Source organism: Poecilia formosa, unplaced genomic scaffold (genome assembly GCF_000485575.1).
Source record: "Poecilia formosa unplaced genomic scaffold, Poecilia_formosa-5.1.2 Scaffold54, whole genome shotgun sequence".
Taxonomy (NCBI): Eukaryota; Metazoa; Chordata; class Actinopteri; order Cyprinodontiformes; family Poeciliidae; genus Poecilia; species Poecilia formosa.
In genome coordinates, this window is record NW_006799993.1 from 583,762 (window position 1) to 607,311 (window position 23,550).

At 38.6% G+C, this 23,550-nt stretch overlaps 2 protein-coding genes across 4 annotated transcripts; one reads left to right on the top strand and one right to left on the bottom strand.

The window, feature by feature from the left end:
• The first annotated feature begins 607 nt into the window (after positions 1 to 607).
• On the top strand, positions 608 to 18,128 carry cunh14orf180 (chromosome unknown C14orf180 homolog). 2 transcript variants are annotated; one of them, XM_007553046.2, is made up of 10 exons: positions 608 to 1,080; positions 2,335 to 2,365; positions 6,644 to 6,730; positions 8,470 to 8,590; positions 11,346 to 11,376; positions 11,757 to 11,865; positions 14,756 to 14,919; positions 15,027 to 15,159; positions 15,464 to 15,487; positions 16,546 to 18,128. In XM_007553046.2, the coding sequence occupies exons 1-10, from the start codon at positions 928 to 930 to the stop codon at positions 16,749 to 16,751; spliced, it is 1,059 nt and encodes a 352-aa protein (XP_007553108.1). In that variant the 5' UTR covers positions 608 to 927; the 3' UTR covers positions 16,752 to 18,128. The 2 variants fall into 2 exon arrangements, with proteins under 2 accessions (XP_007553108.1, XP_007553109.1); XM_007553047.2 differs by lacking the exon at positions 15,464 to 15,487 and having other exon boundaries at positions 609 to 1,080.
• A 111-nt stretch (positions 18,129 to 18,239) lies between these two features.
• Positions 18,240 to 22,951, bottom strand: tmem179ab (transmembrane protein 179a, genome duplicate B). Of its 2 annotated transcripts, none has more exons than XM_016672016.1 (4): positions 22,513 to 22,951; positions 21,090 to 21,230; positions 20,926 to 21,004; positions 18,240 to 20,849 (listed from the first exon to the last, which is right to left on the bottom strand). In XM_016672016.1, exons 1-4 carry the CDS (start codon positions 22,896 to 22,898, stop codon positions 20,676 to 20,678), a joined length of 780 nt encoding a protein of 259 aa, XP_016527502.1. In that variant the 5' UTR covers positions 22,899 to 22,951; the 3' UTR covers positions 18,240 to 20,675. The 2 variants fall into 2 exon arrangements, with proteins under 2 accessions (XP_016527502.1, XP_007553107.1); XM_007553045.2 differs by having other exon boundaries at positions 19,638 to 20,849; positions 21,090 to 21,227; positions 22,513 to 22,950.
• Between the last annotated feature and the right edge of the window lie 599 nt (positions 22,952 to 23,550).

Genomic DNA, 23,550 nt, shown 5'->3' on the forward strand with positions numbered 1-23,550 from the left:
GATCTCATCTGAAGAGGACACTTGTTTTATGTGGCCCCTTTAAGTATTGTGGCTAACTGCAGAGGGGACATTTTGTGACTTTTTCTTTCTTTTTGCTACTCCTCCATGAAGCTGATTATGTGGATTGCTCAGCTCACCTGTTCTCTGTAGCTTCTCTTCTTATTGGTCTCCAAGCAAAGTTTGTCAGTTTGGTGGCCTTGTAGGCTGGCGGTCGTACCAGATTATTGCCTTTTTCAGATGTAAGACCCTTCTTTAAATGTCCACGCTGCTTTATCTCTGACCTGTTTTTTGTACTCTTTTTTTTTTTTGTGGATCTGTTGGTCTGTTCTGAGATTACATCAATCCAGAATACACAGGTTTGTGTTTGTCTACCACATAAAAAAAACTCCAGAAGAGAAAAGAAAGTTTGTTCTTTCACAACATGTGACAAGGTTACAGACGAACAAAGACTTCCCTTAGGCACTTTGCTCATCCTTCTATCCCCTGCTCAGGGATTGGAGAAACACTCGGCACACTGGTGGAGCTACCGCGTCAAATCAGAGCAGAGATTGGCTCAGAGCGCTGCCACTCGCACAGCAAACGCTCTCCAACTTCCTCTGTCCTCCTTTCCTGGTGCAGCCTGAGAGGAGGGAGGAGAATGGATCTTTTCTGTGTGAGACGCCGGCACTACCTCACACTGCTCCTTACCACCTGTCCTTGACTTAGTGAGCACGGGCGGGACAGACAGCAGGCTTCCTTCAACAGCTTCTCTGTTTGTTTATCTGCCAACACTCTTTAAAAAAAAACAACAAAAAAACAAACAAAAAAAAACATTTCCCCCACTGTGCTCTTCTTCCTGTGGTGCTTCGCTGCAGAAGTGAAAGAAGCTCATCGTCGGCCAGTGAGAGCTCTGATGGGAGGCAGCTTTGACTTTGGCTGGGACTGGGGATGCTGAACGGAGGGAGGGAGGGCCTGTTTGAGCTGGGACAGCAGCTCCAGCAGCAGGGGGAGTACCAGGCCGCCCTCCACTGCTTCCTCAGCTGTCTTCTGGGACTGACCCATGTACAGAGCTTCACCTCTCTGCCCAACTGCCTGCACCAGGTGAGCTGGATGGGAGCGGGACACGCACAAGTACAGCTTTCTCCTCGCAGGATCATATGTTTGCTCAGCTGTGCAGACATATTTGCATCACTTTATGTATAGATAATGTTATCTTACCCCACGGTAATGGCCATGTTTAACCTTGATATCTTTAGCACCAATGTCGAGTTTAACAGAGCAGGCTGTTGTGTGCTTACTTGCCGACTCTGGAAGATCCCCTTCATCCCATCCGGAATGCTGCTGAATGATAAGCAGGTGTCCAGTGACAGTCTTCTTTTTATGTTGGGAGAATTATGTTTTTGTACTTTATCAACTTTTAGCTGATTACATTTCAGTGTGTTTTACAGGTTATTTGTTTCACAATAGCAAAGCTGTAATTTCTTCCCCTGTTGTAGTGCATAAAGGAATGTGCCTTAAGTCAAAACACTGGCTCCATTCCAGAGCTTTGCAACACACAGCATGATGTTGACCAGACCTGCCTACAACTAAACATTTTTGAAGTGTATGCAGTACTATCCTATATTAGAATCAAAGGTGTGGGGTTCACATTCTTCTGCTGTGTCAGGATGAGGTGTATACATTTTCCTATAGTCATTTTCTCATCTTACTTTTTAAGTCAGGGGTCAGCTGACTTACCGGGAATTAAATGTCAGTAATTCAAGAGTGCATTCAGATTATTACTCGCCAAATTAATTAAAAAGTAACTTATGCCATCAACTTCAGTTTCAAGAATGCAGTGAGTGAAGAATCTGCATATCACAGGATGAGATCAAATAATATTGTTGTTGGGATATTTGAATCACACTTCTACTACAGTTCTGTAAAAACACCTGGTAAAGATATTACTTTGAGTAAGCTGTAATGCTGATGCAGCAGAATTTTTCAATATTTTTTTTTATCTTCCAAAATGTATAAGTGACTCCCGGTGTGTATATTGATATTTACATGAGAACATTTGATTTCAAACATCCTGAAAAAAAAAACATGTTTCAAAAGTTTGAATTTAGAGTTACACTAGAATGACCAAGAACAAGAAACTGTGTTTTACTTTACATAAAGTAAATTTTTAAAACCACCAGATTGTCCTATTTTTTGGGGCAACAGTGGGGACAGGGGTAGTGTAGGACGTAGTGAGAAGCCCTTACAACAAAATATAACTCTGTCGTCTGCAAACGGCATAAATCGTAAAATTGTTGAAAATTGAATATTCAATACTTAACCGTGTTTGTTGGTTGTTTTTTCTATACTTCACAGATTGCTGAACTGTTCATCACTGAAAAGAACTGTATCCTTCCTAAAAGTCTGTCTTGTTTCTCATGTTGTTTTTAAATCAACACTTGTCACAGAAAGCAAACTAAAATACCTTTTTTTTTTTTTTTACTTTGTGAGGCAAACATGCAGCAAATTCCAGGACAATGGAAGATGTAGACCATATATATAGAAAGTAATTTAAGCAGAATGGGATGAGCGGATGTCTCTGGACAAGTTCATAATAACCCATTTGTCCCAGAATGCCACATGCTTTGTGTGTCACTCAGAAGGTGTGGGTGTCTCTTAAGAGGATTTGTGGGCTCTTATCTCAGTACAACAGAATGGGAGAGCACTAATTAACCTGCATCTGCGCCGAGAAGCGCATGCATGGATTTCCACTTCACTGCCACTATAAACTACAGCAGTACAGGACACTGAGATAATAGAAAGGTGTTCTGTTTCAGGATATATTACCCTCGCTGCTCGTCTCCTTGTTACAGAGATACTTCTGTGCTTAATTTAGCCAGCTCAGGTTATCCACCCCAGCATGGCTCTACCCATCTCTGTCTAAAACAGGTTCATTTGCAGATTTTAGGTCTATCAGTGGCTATCGCACTGCAACCTCCCAGCCTGCTCAGGACACCATGACAGAGTTAAATCTTTTGAGTTACATAAGCTCATTAATAGTAATGGGTTTTGTCAGGTCAGATTGGTGTGTTTCATGTACAGTAGAGTAACACTCTCTTACTGTTAGTGTAACATTACAGCCATAAGAATGTCCTGTAGTATTAATAATAACAGTTGAAATAATAATAATTGTTAAAACCAAGCTACAATGAATTTAAATATAGTGTTAATAATCTTATAGTAGCAACTTGAATCATCAGTGTATTTTACTGAGATTTTATGTTACAGACCAATGCAAAGTGTCAATAACTTCTTCCATAATCTTTGTAAAATAGGTGAAGCTCTGTACAATTAGATAGAGAGCACATTTAAACAACAATTTTTTTTTTCAATATTGACGCAGATTTCCAATAGGATTATGTCTGTAAAAAAATAAGAAAAACAAAGAAAAAAACATGGATATGCTTGGATCTAAACCATTCCATTATGGCTTGTGCAAATGAAACTGTTCATCACTTTCCTAAAAAAAAAAACTAACATTTTTCTTCTTTCATTGTCATGAAAACTAGAACCGTGAATGACCAATGAATGACCTGTCAAGTCAATATTATTCATGCAACATATTTCATAAAACAGAAGAAGGCTTAAAAAGAAATGTGCAAATAAAAGATTAAAATAACTGAAACCAATAAGTCATCAGAGACTTGGATTTAAAACAGCACACAGACACAAAACATCCAGTCCAGTTAAAAACTCGTGATAATGCTTGAATTTTAGGACACGATTCTGCAGTTCCAGCTCTTTGGTTTTGGGAGCAAACACATGAAAACAGGATCCATAGTGAAATAAAGAACCAAAAGCTCATTTAGAGTTGATTGTAGGAACTAAACTACCTGTGTTTGAGCATGGGGAGCGATGTGTTCTGTTACTTCAACCTGAGATGTAGATCTGTGCAGCTCCACTAGACTTACCATGTGGCACACGCCTTCTATTCCTACATGATTGTCTGAACGGGGCTGAAATGCTTCTTTAAACTTCACAATTTTATCCCTCCCCTTCTGCTGTTTCCTTAATCCTTTATAATCATGTTTGTTCTTTAACGTTCTCCAACGAACCTGTTAGTTTTGCTGGATTTATAGAATTGTTGTATTACCTATGTGGACTCTTTTATATCACTTTAAAAGGCTATGGTCTACTCAAGATTTGAGGTTGAGGCTGCTTGAGGTTTATGGTTGTACCGAGAAGAAAAGTGCAAGATATTCAGTTGACGTGAATATTTTGGAAGGCACTGTAGTAATTTTCACATCCATCACATGAGCAGAAGTAGTAGAGCTGTTCTCTTTTTGCAGCTGCATTCTGGGGAAGAAGGTTATAGGTCAGTCTGTCCAAACAGGAACTAGGATGTGGGAACTTTATAGTTTCACACAAATGTTTTATGAGAGCAAAAATACCAGCTTCTTCTCTCATGTTTCTCTATGCAGGATATAAATGCATGACCTGGGGGGAAAAAAAAAAAGAATTTAAATATTCAAATAGCCTAATTCCCTGCTGATGTGAAAGACCAATCTGCACACAAATAAATGGGACACAAATTGTAGCCGCTGTGTTGTAGTAGAGATTAAAATAAAAATAATCTGCATCATTCTTTAGGAGGGATTTTTAGTATTAGTGAAATCCAATTTAAAAATTTCTTTATGTCATGACTTTTGTTGGAAAACGTTTGAATTTTGATGGCAAAATCAATCACCCTCAGTAGTGTCAAATACTGTATATTTCTTGTTTAAATGTACTTTAAAAACAGTTACTTTGATCACAGTGTGAATGTTAAGCAAATTTACCTTGCAGAGCTGTTTAAGTCAGTTCAGTCTAGTTGATGAAATGACAAAATAATAATTACTTTAATTTAACTTGAAACAATTTATGGTTCCAGAATGCAACATGGTTTGCATTTTGCCTTATTCAGATAGATTTAAAGGTTGCTCATTTAGTTTTGTTTTGCTTAAACAATGTTTGGCATGATTTATGTCTCAGTTACAAACCTACTCCTGCTTTTTTAGAATTCAATCACATTTGTTGAGTGTCTCCATAATTTATGTTCAAAACTATTTTTTTTAAATGGTTTCTTAGTTTAAAGTTTAGTTGTTTCCCCAGGAGGTCATTTCAGTTTACACCTGGGTCTCGTGGCACGTGTGAGCGGATTGGCCTTTGAAGTTTCTAGTGTTAATGCAAGCTTTTGTTTTATTTTTTTTAATGGCGTCCAATTACCAGTTCGGAGCAGAGGCTGTTCCCAGGAAAAGATTGTGCATGGTTCCTGTTGATGGATCGCTGTGCTTCGGGGTAGTTAAATATAGCAGTGAGAAGAAGAAGAGCGCCAACCTTGGGCAATGCCTCATCCCCTTTATTCTCCTGCACAGATGGCCCACCCTACAGCTGCTCTAGGTCCAACTGCTTGCTCAGGTTGAACCGTACTTCTCCTGGGTCAGAGCTGCCGTTTCTCTTACACACCTCACTGTATTTCGGCTCTATGACTGTATTTGGATTCTAATTAGGCAGGAAACAATTCGCTTGTACCTCTGATTCATTTTTACTTGACTGTGGTATTGGTAGTATATGTGTTCTGTTTGCTTACTGTGCTCCTCTTTCAGTTGTGGGTTGTTGCAGCAATAAACCACAAACATAAATTCAAACCCTAAATGGACCTTGAACCTCTCCAGAAAAGTTTCTCTGAGGTGTCTGCTGAGTTACCTGGCTTTCATAATGCTGTTCTCTCATGAACATCTGAGGTGCTATTTATGCTGAGACTGAATTATTGTACCAATTGGGTGACTTCTGGAAGCTGTCAACAGGTTTTAATAAGAAGTATGTGGCAAATGTCAAAATGTTCAAGGGTTGTTAATAGTTTAGAACAGCAATGTGTGCTCCATTTTGTCCATTTATGGGTTTGCAGATAAGTTTTTTATTATTATTATTATTTAGATTGTAAAGTTTTATGGTTATTGTGCATGCAACAAAATCAGGCAACCCTCCTGCTCTTCAGAAGAGAAAAATCTATTGTTTGTATTTTTAACCTTGTTGATGTTTTGGTGTAATTTTGATGTGGAGTCACAGAACTGATACAAACTAACATGTTTTGGTTGTAATTTTTACAACATGGGAAATCTGATGTTAAGTAGGACACCTAAAAAGAGACTGGTGGATTTATTTTAAGCACTCTCAGTTCCATTGGTCATCATAATAATCTGACGTGCATCAACGGTGTCTCTTTTCAGTGGCAAGTACACTAAGTGCCCTGAATGCTTTTGCAAAGTGAGCTATTTTTAGGATGTTATTCATAGAGTCTTTTTATGGGAACAATAACAAAAAAAAACTCCTGTCAAAATCTTTTACAAAGAATTTGAACTGAAATTAGAAACTTAAAAGATTAAAACCGGCTTTGAAGTAAGGATATAATGCAGTAAGAGATTTGTTTGCTCTCGAATGCAATGTGTGATTCAGACACTAAATCTGAACTTTAAGATCCACACGACGAGATTAACAGCCTGCTTTGGATTGCTACGCCTTCTGTTTGGCCTGAATGGCTGTTGTCCAGCGGGACGGAAAAAAAGAAACGTGACGGTTGTTTTTAACTCCCACAACTGACTAATCCTGTTGTCATCTGAGACCAGTCCTTCACCTATATAAACAGATGGGAAGGCCCTCCAGTTCATCCAGGCTGAAAAGATGTTCTACGAAGTGGCATTGATCGAGCTCACCGCTCTTCAGGGGAGCCCAGGTGAGTATTTTTTTTTTCTTTTTAAAGATCCACTTTTCAGGGAAGATTTCTAGGAAAATGAGCGCGCGCACAGATAATGTACTGCGCAATAGTGGACTTTGATTTTGTGGTGTTTGGCTCTGACTTCCAAGAATTTCCAATGATCTACATTTCCAGGTAACGTGTATGAGATTTGGCAGCTCATATTTAGAAAACAACACTTTAAGAAAGTAGCTTTAAAATGTTTGCTGAATAATAACAATATCATAGGAATTTAGTCTTTTGGTCAGTATAAAACTGTAAGGATCCACAAGTTAACAGATGTGGCTGATTTCTGACGTGCCGGTATCAACCTTAATTGATTCTGGTTTCTTTCTTTTAAGAGCTTTCATTTACATACACTAAAACGCACCAAACAGAAAACATGGTGGTGACTGACAAGTTACACAGCTCTGCAATTAAAATGTTTTTACTAATATTTGATTCTTTAAAAGGTTAAGACAGAACAGGTTTAGCTTCCCGTTCCAATGCTGAGGCCTTACACGGTTTGTGTTTTGGAAGTTGGAGCTTAAATCTGGAAATGACCTCGCATCTGAATAGTGCTTGGTCACATCGGCTTTGTTCATTATTGCAGCGCGTACTGCTGTTAGCTACCAGGTGATAACAAAAGACATTGTGCAGCATAATGTGTGCTTCTAGTCTCAGCTTTCATATACATTCTTTGAATTTCTAACTGAGAGCTTGGAAAATCCAGGTTCCAATTACAAGACAAAAAACAAATGTCTGTTCTGCCTCCATGGAAAGTACAGCTTCATTTCTAGTTTCCTACAGCTTTTGTTCTTTGTCTGAAGACTATTTTTAACACCTCGCTAAAAACTTTGTGTTTTCTTCACTCAACGATTTTTGATGTCGCCTTGGGTATAAACTGGTTTGCTAAAATAAGATGTGTGATACGACATGTAATTCTGAAAAAATCAACAAGTCTGACATTTAAATATTTCAAAATTGACAGCTTTATCTCGTTTTACGATAAACTTGGGGGTGCCTTGTGTCGAGCAGTCAGAGCTAGCCTAGGTCAGTCATTCATCACCTGCTTCGTTCGCCGCTCCAGACGGCTGCCTGTTCCCCGCCGTCTGCTGCTGAGGCAGCAGAGCAGCGTTGTGTGGGCTTGGTGGAGGAGGTCAGGGACAGGCGTAGTGGGAGACAAATGGTCACATTTTTTCATTAGGAACTGTGTCACTCCAGCTAACCGAAGCACCTGAATCAGCACTGACTCAGGTTGGATGGTAGACTTCTTCAGAGAAGCCATTTTTCTTATCCACCTCGGTGTATTTCCTTTCTGACAGCTGACATGTTTATCATTGTATTTGGATTCAAATTGAGTAGGAAGCCTTTGCCTGCACCACTGATTTGTTTTCATTCACTTGTGGTATTGATAGCGTATGTGCTTTGTGTGCGTAATGTGCTCTCCTTCTGTTTGTGGTTCGTCACTGTGTGCTTCTCATCGTGGGCGTGGAAACCGTGTTGTCTGACGCCCTTATCTGCTCCCTGCTGTGCTTATCTCTGCTCTCTTGTCTCCGGCCCTCAGTTGGATCCTCGTCACATTTCAAGCTTATAGTCTGCAGCGGTGTCAGACAGGCTGATAGTTGGTTGCTGAAATTTATCTTTTGCCCTCCGTGTGGATTGGGAAGACTGAAAAACACAGGGGGACTTTGCTCACTACTGACTGACTTACTCCATGCCCTGTGTTTCGGTAACAGGGCCTCAGGAGGAGGCCACCCTGGGCTCTGCAGGATGGACAAACCCAGAGGAGCTTTCAGAGCAGGCCTCTCAAGCGCAACACCTCGAACGGCTGGCTCAGCTCTGCATCATGAGCAAACAGTAGGTAAAACTGTGTCCTGCCGAGGCCTGAAATGTAAAGCAGTTAATGAAGTGAAAGACGTTTTGCAGGTTTAACGACTCAACAGGCTCATTGTGGTTGGATTTACCGTCACAAACTATATAATTTTATTGTGATGCTTAGATTTTTATTTTCTAAATAATCCGAACATCATATTGGAAGCTGGATGGTTCTGTTGCCTTTTCTTATTTGCCTCGCAAAACCGATGTAGAATTAGGCCCTAAAAATTCAGGATATAAATATAAATAATTAGACTTTTGCTGTGTGGGAGGGGGAGGGGGGTTGCTGAATTTCAATGGAGATTCACTGCCTTGCAAAAAAGAAAGAAAAAAAATCATTTCAAGAATCTATCAATACACAATTAGCCAAAATCATTCCTAAACAATTTGAAATTACAAATAGATATATTAGGCTTTCTATAGGACATATTTTCCACTTATAGAGAATGAGTTGAATGTGTTTGCATATAATGAGGAAAAAGACTCTGCTCTCTCTGCCTGTATCCGGTGTCTCCAGTGGCATTGGTACTTTGTTCAGGCCGTACCATGCGCCTTATTTTCTCTGCCTCTGTTGTCGTTGCTGAGAAAAGGCCATTTAACCTGATTGCTGTGGAGGGTGACAGAGGGTGGAATGTTTGCACGGTGGTGTGCTGGTCACTGCGCTTAATTAATGCAAGGAGCATACAGTGGTTAAACATAAATGAGATGGTAATGACTGAGCATGGCTATGCTGGTGTGGCTCGGGTTTCCACCTAAATAAGGACACAGGAATTTGATTCTCCTCTTGCATTGCTCCTCTGCGCTTTGGAAATGTAACCCAAAAAAGGCCGGAAAGCTTGGAAAACATGTAAACTCTCCTTGGCCTCTGCATGTAAGAAAATGATCCCTCGATGCTCTGGCTAGATCTAATATAAGTCTCAGGCCTTCTTCCTTATACATAACAATCTGTAACTGGTCCCTAATATTTTAGGGTAAGGATTTCTTTTGACAGAGACTTTCTCATGGAGAGGAAAAGCTAATGGGACACAACATTTGAATATATTTATAATCAGGTAGCAACTCAAGTAATTTACACGTATAAAGAAATGGGAGATATATTGAGGTGATCATTATCAAAAACAGGCTTTTATTCAGTATTTGCTTATTTCTGTAAGCCTATTCCATACTTATGTTTATGTAATTTCTATGCCATTACTTGGCATCCAATTTATGGATTTATATGCACTGGTTTCCTTGTGTTGTTACTGACATCTGGTGAGGATTTCATATCAACCGGCTCATTATAAACTAATTTGACTAATTAGATTTTTATTAAAGCAGAGCTGACCTAACTTAGCCAAAACGCAAACCAGAAACATAAACATGAAAGATTTTAGCATTATGTTGTTTTATGATTTTTGGACCGTAAAAACAAAACAATCATATTATAATCACTACACATTTGTGGTATAAAGCTTTTGCACTCAGATTTACAGAACATTTGAAGACCGGTATGAAAAGTATGACAGCTTTTGAAATGATGAATTTGTATGAATCTGGCACCTGGTTCCTACAAGCTGAGCACTAAACACAGCTTGCTCTACATCTGCAGGCACATGCTTGGCTGTGAGGGCCACAAATGCCCTTCGTTGACTTTTTCAGGGCAGGTATGCATGGAACAACTGGCAGGTCTTCAATGAAACCCATCACGTTCACTTAGCTTAGCACTTGACAGGACACCGCCAGGGGAGCATGAGAAAGCAAACCAACCTGTAAGCAGCATTCCTTCCATAATTCTCCCTGGAGGTTAGGAGGCGGCAGCGCTGGCAGAAACGAAAGGTCTCCACGTCCTCAACGAGGCGCCTGCATGCCTACAGCTGTGTTGTCCGCTCACGGCGCGCACGTGCTCAAATGTCCTGCTGTTATGATCCAAACTGTGAAACTCAAGTGCTCTGCTGGTTTGAACAACAGCTTCCACATTGTAGGTCACATTTAATTATTTGTCAAACATCAGTGCGTTAACGATATCCTATCTTTATCACTCTAAAGAAGCACAAAGATATCTCTCTATTACTTAAGGATTTTTTTTAAAAGAAGCACTTAAAATGAAAATCTAAAAACTGATCAGAGCAAATTATAAACTCAAGAGTCATATTTTTCCTAATTAGTAAATATTTGCTCCCTTCTGGTTTTCTAAATCAACATCTAAACAGCAGGGAAACAAAACAAAAACATGTCTGAAACATTTGTGGATTCACTGGAATATATCTGCTGTTTACACAGCTCAACGTGGCATAATGACCTGCTCAAACAATGTCAGATGACAATAAAATAAACAAGTTTAAGATAAGAGGCAGTGAGCTCAAGTTAAACTAATACTAATCCTACCTGCAGTTCATAGTGAAGCTCTTTGTTTGTACTGTTTTCATCTTAAAAGAGACCCATAACAAATGATTATACCTATCAAGTATTAAACACATGCCTCATCAACTCAGGCATCCATAAACAGCGTTTATGGATGCCTGAGTTTGTGAGTTTATTCCTGTGGAAACAGGAATACCTGATGCTAAGTAAGCGGTTGCACTGGTTTAGCACTGCAACTGATTTGGTGGTGAACTTCCTACTGGTAGTGTCCCTGCAAATACTCATTTTTAACATTTATTATTATTATTATTATTATTATTATTATTATTATTACAAACAGAGACAATATATTGAAATTCTTGTGTAATTCTAATTTTCTCTCTTCTCTTCTTAGACCACATCTTGCCCTAGAATACAGCGGTAAGGTATGTTTGGGAATTTCATTACTGCTTTTTCTGCCTTTGCATATATAAAGAATATTGTTGATTTGGACAAAATCTTTCTTTTTTTTTAATTTGAGAAGTTCATTAGCTCCATTGTAAAAGCAGGTTTCTTCCAATTTAAAATTTTAGCTAAGGTAGAGTCCTTCCTCTCTCCCAAAGATCTCAAAAAAAGTTATTCACTTTTCATATACACTCACTTTGATTACTGGCATTTTTTTTTTTTTTTGCATGTTGGTTTAGATTAATTCTTTGTTTTCAAAATGCTCCTTCTCGTCTAATTACTGGAGTGAAAAAGTATGGGTATGTTACATGTTTTGGCTTCTCTACATTGTCTTCTTGTTTCCTTTGTCTGTGTGATTTAGGCTACAAAGATTCATCAGAGGACCTTTGGTAACGACCATCCAATAACAGCCAGAAGCCTGGAGCTCATGGCAACCGTCTATGCTGAGATCGGCAAGACTGAATACTCAGGTAAACACTCAAATGTTGCAGAAGAGGGAAAGTAAACATAACTCTCTTTCCAAGGAAATGTTGAAACAGAGATGCTTAAAATACACAACTTAATAGCTGCTGTAAATCAAACATGGGTGTGTAACTAGTGGGAGACGCCTGTTAACATTGTTCAGCGGCAGTGTCTGTGAAAATGCACAGCTGATCTGAAGTGCTTCTGCGGAGAATGTCAAGCAGTGAAAATGTTAAATTAATAAACACTTGCAGTTGTGTTGAACACAGAAATAGTTTTATGCAGAACAACAAGCAGATATGTGGCTCTCTGACAGTTTGAGGCCACAATTTGTTGCGTCGTGAGCATGCTTCGCTTGCACTTGCAAAGCCTAAGACTCTCTCGCTCTCTTTCTTTCTTCCTTCCAACTTCTTAACTCTGCATTTTTGTGAGGACTGCTGTGTTGTAAAAAGAGTAGTACATTAAAATCACCCAGGCTGCTAAGTCAGCTTTCTGAGGCAGTGGAGCCAAATGGTAGCTGTACTTTGTACAGCATCAAAGAGACACAGCAATATACATGTAGTGCTAGAAAGCTTGTCAGAATCCTTTATTGCTCACCACAGAAGATTATAAACAAGGTCTTGCTTCACCGAAATGTTGTCTGGTGTTCAGGAAAGCACAAATTTAAATGAAATAAATCGATGTTTGTTCTATTTTTTTGTTACTGCTTGTTGTCAGAAAGTATTTAGTCTCTTATCGTTAACCCAAAGATAACCCAAGTTAATATAGCATTACGTTTTTGGGTCATTATTTGATTAGTTAAAGGGGAAAAAGCTGTTCAAACCAACTTGTGCCATTCATTTCATCAACTGCTTTTAAGTGTTTGCTAATTTGCAACGATTTTTCCACACTATCTTTGCATAGTTATTTTAATCCAACCATAGAGGAGAGTTTCTAAACAAACCAGAGTATCTCTATTGGTTTAATAGAGATACTCCAAATGCACATGAAGTTGTAGACTTCATCATGTTTGTATCCCCATGACGTGTTGGACAACGGTTAACTCCTTTTAAACACAATACATCATATAATTTGGATAATTTGTAACAAATCTACATAAATGGGCTCCAAATGGATAAAAGCTAAAATATATTTTATTTCTTTATCAATCTATTTCACTTTTTTTTTAACATAAACACTCTGTTTCCGTAATCTGATTATCTATCTGTAAAAATAAAAGACAATTTGAATTATCATTTTAATTAAAAACAAAAAAGATGAATTTTTTTATCACTTTTGTGTATTTTAAATGGCTCTGTGAATGTAAAGTTGCTGCAAAGTTGTGTAGTTCAAAACTGCCAACTGCAGAGACTGCCTCAAGGCTTTTCGATCGATTCAGATTCGTTTCGCTCATAAATAGAAACCAGACTCATGTTTCCAAAGTCCCTGTAGCAACAAGCAGACTCATTCCAGGCTAAGCCTTCTAGATCATCTACAGGATTTATCATTGTTTGTTTTGACTTCTGATTCAAGTTTGTTCCCCCGACAAGACCGTAGTCTCTCTCTGTTATTTTTAGGCTTATTCATCCTAATAGACCTTAGACACAAGTTAACCCAAAGCATTTTGACAGATTGAGTGTGGAAATACAGGACTATAGCTAAATGTAGAGATAACTTATGAGGTTTTGAGCTTTTGAGACTTAGTAGACCAGCAAACTTTTCAATTCAGTTTCAGTTTATTAAACTGAATCTACTTCAAACTTGTTAACATTATTCAGGAAGTATTTTTGGAAAAAAAATATAGAAAATAGTAATTAGTTTTTTTTTTAACTTACTGTTTTTATTTAAATAAAATTTAAAGTCTGTATGTTTTAGTATGGTCATCACACCAAGTAAATTCAGCAAATCAGTACAATTAGTTCTCTAGTTGTCTTTGGATGAGCTAAATTCTTCTTGATTTATAAAACAAACAAATTTAGTCAATCTAGTGCCCAACACTGACCCCTGTTGGGTGCCACGAACAATAAGGAGTTGTTATCTGCCAGGTAATTAAATAAATCAACAAAACTTCTGATGCAATGACTTCAGTTCTTTTAATCAGTGTAACATGATCTCTTGAATCATTTGCATTTTTCAGTCAACAAATAATCCACCCTTTGTATTAACTAACATTTCATGGTTACCGTTAAAGGCCATGTTATAACAGCTCAACATGGAGTGAGAGCTGTCGAAAAGAAAACACAAGCTTTTATTATACACTTTATCCATGCTGTGATTCAGTAGTTTTGACAAAAAAGAAACATTAAAGCTGCATCACAACCAGGATAGAGGCTCCTAAATACTATAAGGGTTCCTAAGATTTCAGTTTGCATCAGTGGCTGAAGTATCAGCTAAGGAAATATTATACACCAGTAAGAAAACAACCGTGAACATTATGAAGAGTTTTTTAATGGATGGCAAGATCCCGACATCCTAGAAAGTAAAAAAGAAAAAAGAAAGAAATGAAGTCTCTAACACACATTGCTCATTGTTTTTTTGTTGAAAGATATAGATAAAACTCATTTGCTGCTCAGATATTTAACAACATTATTAAGGACTAACAATTGTTTAGAAAATCAGATAAACTGCTTCTACAATCTTTATCTATAGTTGCATTTTCATTGTTTGTTGATCCCTTCCCAAATGTTCAATTGAATTGAACACAATATACTTTATTAATCCCAGAAGGAAATTCACACTTTGGTGCTGAACAACAGCAGAACAATTACAGCATGCAAGGGTTAACATCCTGGCTCCTGTGTTGGGACACATTTGCATGTTCCACATTTACCTTCGGTTCACTCTCTCCGCCTTTACCTCAGACATTAACATGAATCAGCTCCCTGCTCATGCACAGTGTGATCATGGTATTCCCTCTAGACTCTCTGGGCCAGTGCGTGTCGGCGCTGTCCAAACGCTTCGCTGCTGCAGAGTCCCTCAGAGACACTGTCAACTGTCTTCCTCATTCCCACCGCGAGAAAGTTTGCGAGGTGCGTCACAGAAAAGATGCCCACCACCAGCAGGAAGACACGCCAAATCCTAAGGTAGGGGTGGGGACTTGTTCACAAAATACATGTGTTATTTCTCATTTATTTGTCTCGTTGAACTGTTATCTGTGCAGAATATTCATGTTGAGTTAATTTCAATGTAGGCAACCAGTGTCAAAGTCCCTACCTCCATTCTAAAGAGGCCAAGTCCCAATTATGGGTCAGACGCAGAAACCAACCACAGACGGAAGGGCGAGCGCAGGGTTCGATTCAGGGAGCCGGAGACCACAGTACACGGTGAGAAAAGTCAACTTTTAACACTTTGCAGAGTTCAGTTGCACGACTCTTAAAAGTTTATTTCATGATATTTGTCATTGTCAGCTGCACATTCACAGGAATTTAATTAAGAAAATGCACTCAAGCATAGGAATGCGTAAGCGACCAAACATGAGAGAGCAAATAAATCTTGCAATGCAAATGACAGTACATTAAGTCCTGAGTGAAAGTGGACTGTCAGACCACAATAACTGATTTGTAGCTGGTGCATATCATTGAAGTTGGCTTGTGTTGACACAAAATCTATTCTCTGTTGGCTTCACAGATATTTACTGTGACCCTCTAGGTGGTAAGTTTATTCAAAAGGAGCACCGAGTTGCATGGGGGAGCACCAACAGCACTGCAAAGTCTTTGCCAATATCTACCGTAAATCATCACATAATTTAGCTTTCATGATTTGTTACAAGCTACTTTTGCTTGATGTGGACACTGTGGTTACACTAATCACTGATACTCCCTTGTTTTTAAGAATCTGAGGCACATAAATATCACAAATTGTACTAAAATGGTTAATTTGTAGTCAAAGGGCATGTAACATCATTTTTCAGATTTGGAGGTCATGGCAGTTTTGTTCCTTACACTGGCTGATATCGTTTCAATTCAGAGAAGAACATTAATTTTACAGAAATAAGCAGTAAATTAAATTAATAAAAAATCAATCATACACATAGAAGATTGTATCCCAAAAATTACTTCAACCTTTGAGTCAAGCACCCTCTTCTTCATTGGGAGAAATTATAACCTGAAGCTCATAATTGTTGTTTTCTAAACATGCTGGAGGAGAGAGCGGTTCATGATTTAATGCAATCTGCAGACATCACCCGATGTTTTATACTGATAGAGAATACGCAGACTAAAAGCCTGTTGTAAAACAAAGTGTTTTTTTTTTTACCTAGTAAACAATATTTTTGCAACCAACAGCTGCAGTTGGGTTGGTGGTCTAGCTGTTGATTTCCTGTGCAAGCTATCTGGTCCAGCTAGCTTGTTGTTCATTCCCTTAACAGTTAGGGAACATAAGGAAGATTATTTTTGGTACATGAGGAGAAATATATCCTCTACGCTTTACTTTCATTGACCTTATCAATATAATATATAGACGGTTAGAAAGCTCATTTTTTTAAAGAAAACTGTGTAGCGCAATAACCCATTAGGCACTTCCTGTTTTTAGAGAAAACACTTTCTTAAAATTACTAAAATTTGATATTATTTGCCTTTTGATTGGAGGCACTCATCTTTTTTTTCTATTCTGTGCTTCTTGGATCCAAAAAGAAAGTCTTTTGCACATTTTCATTTAAATGCTCGCCATTTACAAGCCAAAACACTTAACAACGTGCTCTCATTTTTCAGCCTATGAGACGACACCGGCCCGGCCCCATCTTGCCCTGTTCACCTGCCTCTTCCTGCTCATGTCATTCCTCGGCGTTGCGATGTACTGCACCGACCGCAGGCGGCCGCAGAGAGCATGCGAGGAGCTGGAGGCTGCTTTGGCCGTCTACCTGGTTCACATGAAGCAGCTCCTGTGGGGCTGCTGGATATGGCTGACCATGCAGTGACTGTGACAGACCACAGATGGAGACATGGAGCTTTTCTTGTTTTTATATATAGGCCTAAGCCTACAAACAGCTCAGCCATGTTGCAAGGCTCTGCAGTGGTACCTCTGCACCTCTCCCCCACTGAAAAGGGAATATGTTTAATCCCAGAAACATGTAGCTTCCATCTCTGTATGTATGTATCTACGTATGCACTACAGTTTGGATATGCCACTCCATATGTAAGTTGTGAAAATATTTTTGCACATTTGCAACTATGATGCTCACATGTTCCCCACAATGATTTCATCCTTCAGTTCAGGTTAAAGTCTTTTGCCTGTGAGTGGATGTTTCCAAAGGAATGCAAATATTTATTTTATTACAGAACACAATTTGTGTATCTAATATATCCGAAACAAATGAATGTGTATATATGGCTCAATATAATAAGGTCTATCACTATCAGTATTTAGCCTTGTAATTCCATATTCACGAATGTAGAGCTGTTGGAAAATGTTTCAGAAGTGCCCGTCTGCAGGGCAAAGAATCGGGTGTTTGGTGTTGATCCGTTAGAAGGTGAACACAGGGCTACATCACCTCATACTATGGGGTTAAATGGGAGGGAAAACACTTTATTCTTTCTTGTCTGTCCGTTCCTTCCGGGATGTAACATCTGCAGCACATTCTAGTTAATCAAAGAGAATATACTTAAACTACAGTGCCTTGCAAAAAGCCATTACATGCTCTTTTCTGTCATCCTTTATCTGCTTATTAAGATTTTAAGTGATGGAGCAACACAAGATTGTGAAGTGGAACGAGAATAATCCATGATTTCTACATTCCTTTGGATATAAACATAGAGAGTGTAAGGTACTTTGGCTGCACTTGATTTAATTTAGAGGTATCAAAGTAATAGGGGCTAGACGAGGTCAGATTTATGTCACATCTGTGCTTGTTTTTCTCTGATACTCCTGGCGTCCTTTATGAATATCAGAGTATTTTTGCCACATACTTGCAAGTACTCACTTCCTCTCTCTCCTCTGGGTCCCTCTCAATTAAACTCATCTGCAAACTGACCCTTAGTTTTTTTGATTTCTACTTACATAGAATATTGGAAACCATGCATCGTTTCCTATCCTTTCCACAATACTCTATATTTTGTCGAGTCCATCACATAAAATCCCAACAAAAAAATATTAAAGTTTCTTGCTGTACAGTTGCAAAATGTCATGGTGAGGGTCAATAGTTTTGCAAGGCACTGTATATGAAGGATGATAGTTTTAATAAATCTCCCCCTCTCAACTGCCTGATGCCCCTCACCCTTGAATCTCACCTGTTATGTATATATATGTTTGTCTTCTACTGTGTGTATCAATTCAAAAATCCCAAAATATACTTTTACTTTTATTGTTTTCTATTTTCTCACCTGATATCGGTGTAACTCCGATTCCAAACTCCTGTGTATATTTGGACGAGAAGAAAACCCTGGAACAATTGAGGCCAAACTCAGAATTATATCAGAACCAGATACAGAATTTATTGTAGATATGAGTTATATATGAGTTACTTTATCGAATGAAGCAAAGAAATTCAAAAAAAGCAGCCAAACTTGCACACAAATGGGTTATATAGGAATCAAAGGGCACAGTGATGCACATCCAACATACCTCTTGTTATGAGCAATAAGACAGTGAGAGAACAGTGCTGTCTGTATGACAGGTTTCAGGGAAATCATCATGATCCTGTTTGATTGTGGAGATCTCACATTTGAGCTTTGAAGCAATATGGCAAATCAACGCCTGCACAGAAGAAATAAACAAAAAACAAACAAACAAAAAAAGATAACACCCGCAGCTCCATACTGTCAAACTAAATTGTTATTAGCAATAAAATGATTCCCAGTAAACTCACATCCTGTATATGCACACTTAGCTGCCTTTTACAGTTATCTGAACATTTATGGTCACTTTGGAAAAAGTGCCTTTATAGAGGGTTTTCTTAGTTCCTTTGGTTTTATGTTCTCTATTATTTTAAATAAAACTGTCATTGCCTGTCAAAATCAGATAGCTTGCTTGTGCTCTTCCTGACCAATATAGGATGTGATGTAACAGCCACAGGAATGCATGCAGGTATACATACATATGTCACAGCAGTAAAATATATTGTTTTTGTAGCCTATTAAGTAAGAAGAAGAAGCCTCAATCACTAAACAGCACATCATAAAATCTGTTTTATATCTCACTGATGCTAAAAGCTTTTTTGGACTAGCTGCTAAATATATTAATGCTTTGAGTTGCAGTTTATCATACACAACTCCTGGTAGCTGCTGTGTAAACACACTGCAAAAGCGCAGACTGATCTACTTTGCTTACGCATGCAAATGAGCCTCGGTTCACCAAGATGTGCCTTTTCACAACAAAAGCCTACCTAAGGAGAACGTTTGTCTGGAGAAGACCAGAAAACAATAACTACACCTCTTTATATATAAAACCACCCGCTCAGCTTGTCATGCACTGGGTACCATGCAAAAAATTTACAAAGAAATATGATTTTAAAAAAAAATAAATAAAAAAATCCCCAAACTCATAAATACTGAGTGGCTAGAAAATTAAGAGTTGAAGAAAACTCAAGTATATATTTCAGGTAAATAGTTGGCTTGGTTTGTAATCAATAAGCAGTGATTAAAACCTGCAGATTTTTGTCTGAGTTTCATCCAAGGAAGAAAATGATCCATTTGATTTGGTTCTATGACAATGTAAAGCAGAAGCCAATTCATTTTGATTGTCTCCACAGGCAAACGTTGGTGAATCTTATGGCAGAGATGAGAACCTACAGTTCTGGTCACAAGTAGGTTTACATAAACTCACAACTTTCATATTTAAATCGGTTTTTAGATGTGCATTTCAAATGTTTTTTTTTATGCTAAACTGGTGTTACAACAACTCACTACACTGAATTTTAAAACAAGAATTCTGACTGCGTTTTTGCTTAAATCAACATATGTTTATAATTAAAGATATAAACTCAAATATAAACATAAATCCCTGATACAGTTTAGTTAAAACTCCCTTGGTTAGTCATACGCTGATGACTTTCAGTGGACAACAGAAAAGATTTTCAGAATTCTGGTTCAAAGCTGATAGAGCTCATTTAAATTTGTTGGTGTCATATGCCAGATTTTAAGGGAAGGACACACTTTTACAAAATATTAGAGTTCAGTACTTTTCAAACGTATGATGTTAGCCTGCTTTATCCATTCCAAAACTAGTCTGGGCAGCCCCTTTTAAGGTTTTAAGGCTTTGGGCTAAATAAACTAATTACAATTTTGAAAGGCACTGACTTTAAAATATTCTGAAAATACATTTATTACGTTTAAAAGCTGTGTTGGGCCTGAGAAACCAACGACTTTAAAGAAGTGTACCGATTCAGCTAAGAGCAGTGTTACGTCTTTTATTCTAAATGCTAATGAACTGTCACCAAATGAACCAGTCTGGGTTACACAACCAAGATTAGATGTTGTCTTGCTGCAGCTGCATGAGAGGCAGACAGTCTCTCCACTGTCTTGTCCTTGGAAAAAAATAAAACAAATATGGAGCTTTTAATGAGAGCGTTCTGGCTTGTTTTTGTTCAGCACATAAATAAACCTAATTGAGTGATTTAAAGCTTGGCAATTTATTTATTTTTTCTCCACAACAGTAGTGAAAAGTTAAGGCCAGAATTTAACATCTCTACAACCTAACCTGGCATTTTGACCAATAGATTAGAGAGAGCGTGTGGATGTAATTGTTTATGAAATTCTGTGAAGTTGTTTGCTGTATCATCAGCCCACCATACAAAAAAAACGGTTCAAATGCATCATCAATATCTAAAACGTGATCCATGGGGATGTCGAGCGTATGTGAACTTGTGACGAGCACTGTAGGGGCAGAGATGAGAGAGTTGTAGTTTCTAGATCAGGCCAGTTTTGAGGTCAGAGCTGCAGCGTGAAGAGCGGCTGAGCAGCAGTTCCTTCTCGTGGATCAGGGAGTCGAGCAGATCCTCCTGTCTGTAGTTATGGTAGACCTTCAGGAAGGCTAACACTGTGATCCCAAGCCAGGACAGCCAGGCAGCCCAGAGGCCAAACTGAAACAGGGACATCCTCCATTTATGACCTCACTTCAAGAAATATCAGCTTGATTTAGGAAACAAAAACCATTACCTGAGCTATTACAAACTGGTCATAGAAGGCAGAATTGTCCACGCCGAGTTCAAGGTCCGTGTCCTGCAGCTCCTCACAGCTAAACAAATTAATTGGACGTTAAAGGGGACCATATGATGCTTTTTTTCCCCCTGAAAGTCAATTATTGTGTGCTCTTATCTCACCTGTTAGGCATGGTCCCACTCTCAGTGACGGCATCGCACCACAGGTTGAAACCCACGCTGACAATGGTGCTGGACAGGAAGATGGTGAACATCACCAGGGAGCTTATCATCAGGTTGAGGAAGGCATTGAAAAATGAGCTGCTGGGAGAAAGAAGAAACACACAAAATCGGTCTATGCTGCTCTTAAAGCTACAGTACAGCTAATATAAGTCCTTTATTTCCTTTCTTGGAAAATGTGAATACTGCATAAGACCAACCGAAAAAAGATTTTTATACAGAAATGTTATGTAAGAACACTTCTAAGGGACAGTTATCTAGATGACAGTTATTGACACCCCACACAACGAGAATATGCCACAAAAGACAATTGCTAATGAAGCTGACGGTTATATGAAAGCACATTAGTAATGTGAAGTTTAAAGGAAGGAAAAAGTATGTTAGAAAAAGGTGCACCAACATCAGGAAAAAAAACACACCATTGAATTGAAAGGTAAAATGGTAAATAGTCTTCATTTGTATGGCGTTTTATCAAGTCTGGGGATAGCAAAGCGCTTCACACTACAGTCATGTACACCATTTACACACTGATGGGGGTAAGCTACATTGTAACACGAGCTGCTCTAAAGCAGACTGACAGAAATGAGGCTGCCATTTAATTGTCTTCCTAAACTCTGAAATGGACATTAACAAATCCCTCATGGCTGTAATTATTTCTTTTGTAGGTGGACTCTTGTCTACCACATTTTTTCCTTCCTCCAAACTTTCCATTAATATGAATAGGGCTCTCTGTGGATAGAGAAGCTTCTTTTACATCAGCCTTTTTAGATGTATCCCACTTGTGCAGGGTGTCAATGACTGCGTGATGGACAGCTGTATTATCCATAATGACCCAGGCCATAACATGGTTGCAACATAAAATTTCAGCGTGAGGTACTTTTTTATTGATGTTACATGATATGATGCTTTTCTGAGATACTGAATTTTATTTATGTTTTTTTTTTTTATGAAATGAAAGCCATAACCATCAAGGTTAGCAGAAATAAACACTTTATACCAGGAAGACCTAATAGACGTCATAGAATAATTCAACATGGCTTAATTTTGGTGATAATTATGCACTTTATCACAAATCCAGACTTACAAAATGTTTATTATTGTGGTATACTTTAGAGACTAAGGCGGATTTTTCATATTCTGAAGAGGTACTGCGTAATTCTCCAGTTGCAGGGCAAGATGACTGCGCGTTTTAATAGATGCGGAAAACATGTTGAAATTTTAGCACAACATATAGGCGTTGTATTTAGCCTGTAATGGCTGCATACAAATTGTTAAAGCTATAAGTGATGCAGCGTGCTTCCATTAGGCTTTGCTTCATTTTTCCTACGTAGCTGTGCTCAAGGTGGACATGTGAACTGCCACTCACTCGTCGTGTCCTTTGCACAAAAAGAACAGCAGCCTCCATGCCTGCACTGCGGATAGGATGAGGGATGCAATCCCGATAAAAGTGATGAAGCTGCAGGAGCACTCGGGTCCCCACTCCTCCACGATGAAACGCTGCTTCGACACAGTGATGTTCTCGTTTTGCCACATTCCGCGGGTGAACAGCAGACATTTCCCCCCGAAGTCCTCCGAGTTCTCCGACAGCGGCACCACGGCGATGAAGCCGAACACGAAGGCCAGAAAGTAGAGGATGCACTGCGCGAAGATCAGATTGTCGAGGGCCATTTTCCCGTCTGACGCCTCTGCCTGCTGGCCGCCGGAGAAAGTGCGGCTGCGCAGTGGAAGCAGAGACGAGCGGAAGCGCAGCATCCGAGGACGAACTGTGCAGCAAATTAATGAGTGGGCAGAGGCCTTCGGGGCTCTCCATCTGCATCCAGACCGTATGCGATGAACCGCTCCACTGCTGCTGCGGTCTTAAACTGCTGAGAAGGATTTAAGAGCTGCCACGTTTTAGAGCGCAGCTACTACAGTTGAAGTGGATTTGACCAAAACTGGTTTGCACGGTTCCTTGCGGTGTCTTTGTTGGATTAAACACACTGTAGTTTTTATAATAATAATAATAATAATAATAATAATAATAATAATAATAAGTGTATTTTATTTTAATATCTCCCAAAAGAAGTTACAAACTGCATTTTGATAAAAATCTCATAGAAATAAAGAAGAGTAATAAGCTAAACATTAAAACCAAACAGTTTTTGGGACACATCTGGTGCTCCATACTACATTTTTTCTAGCATAAAGATTCCTTCTACTTATCGTCTGTTCTTTAAGAACTTCAAGTAGGCCTATTTGAAACTATTCGGAATTTAGTTTTAGCTTTTCATTGGAAAGACCTTGTTGAGTTCTGTTTTCCAGTGTAAATCTTTATTTTGCCTTCTATCATTTAGTATCCAGTTTTCGTCTTCAACAATCAACACTTTTTTCTTGAATGTTGCCCTTCCTCTGACCCCATTATGCG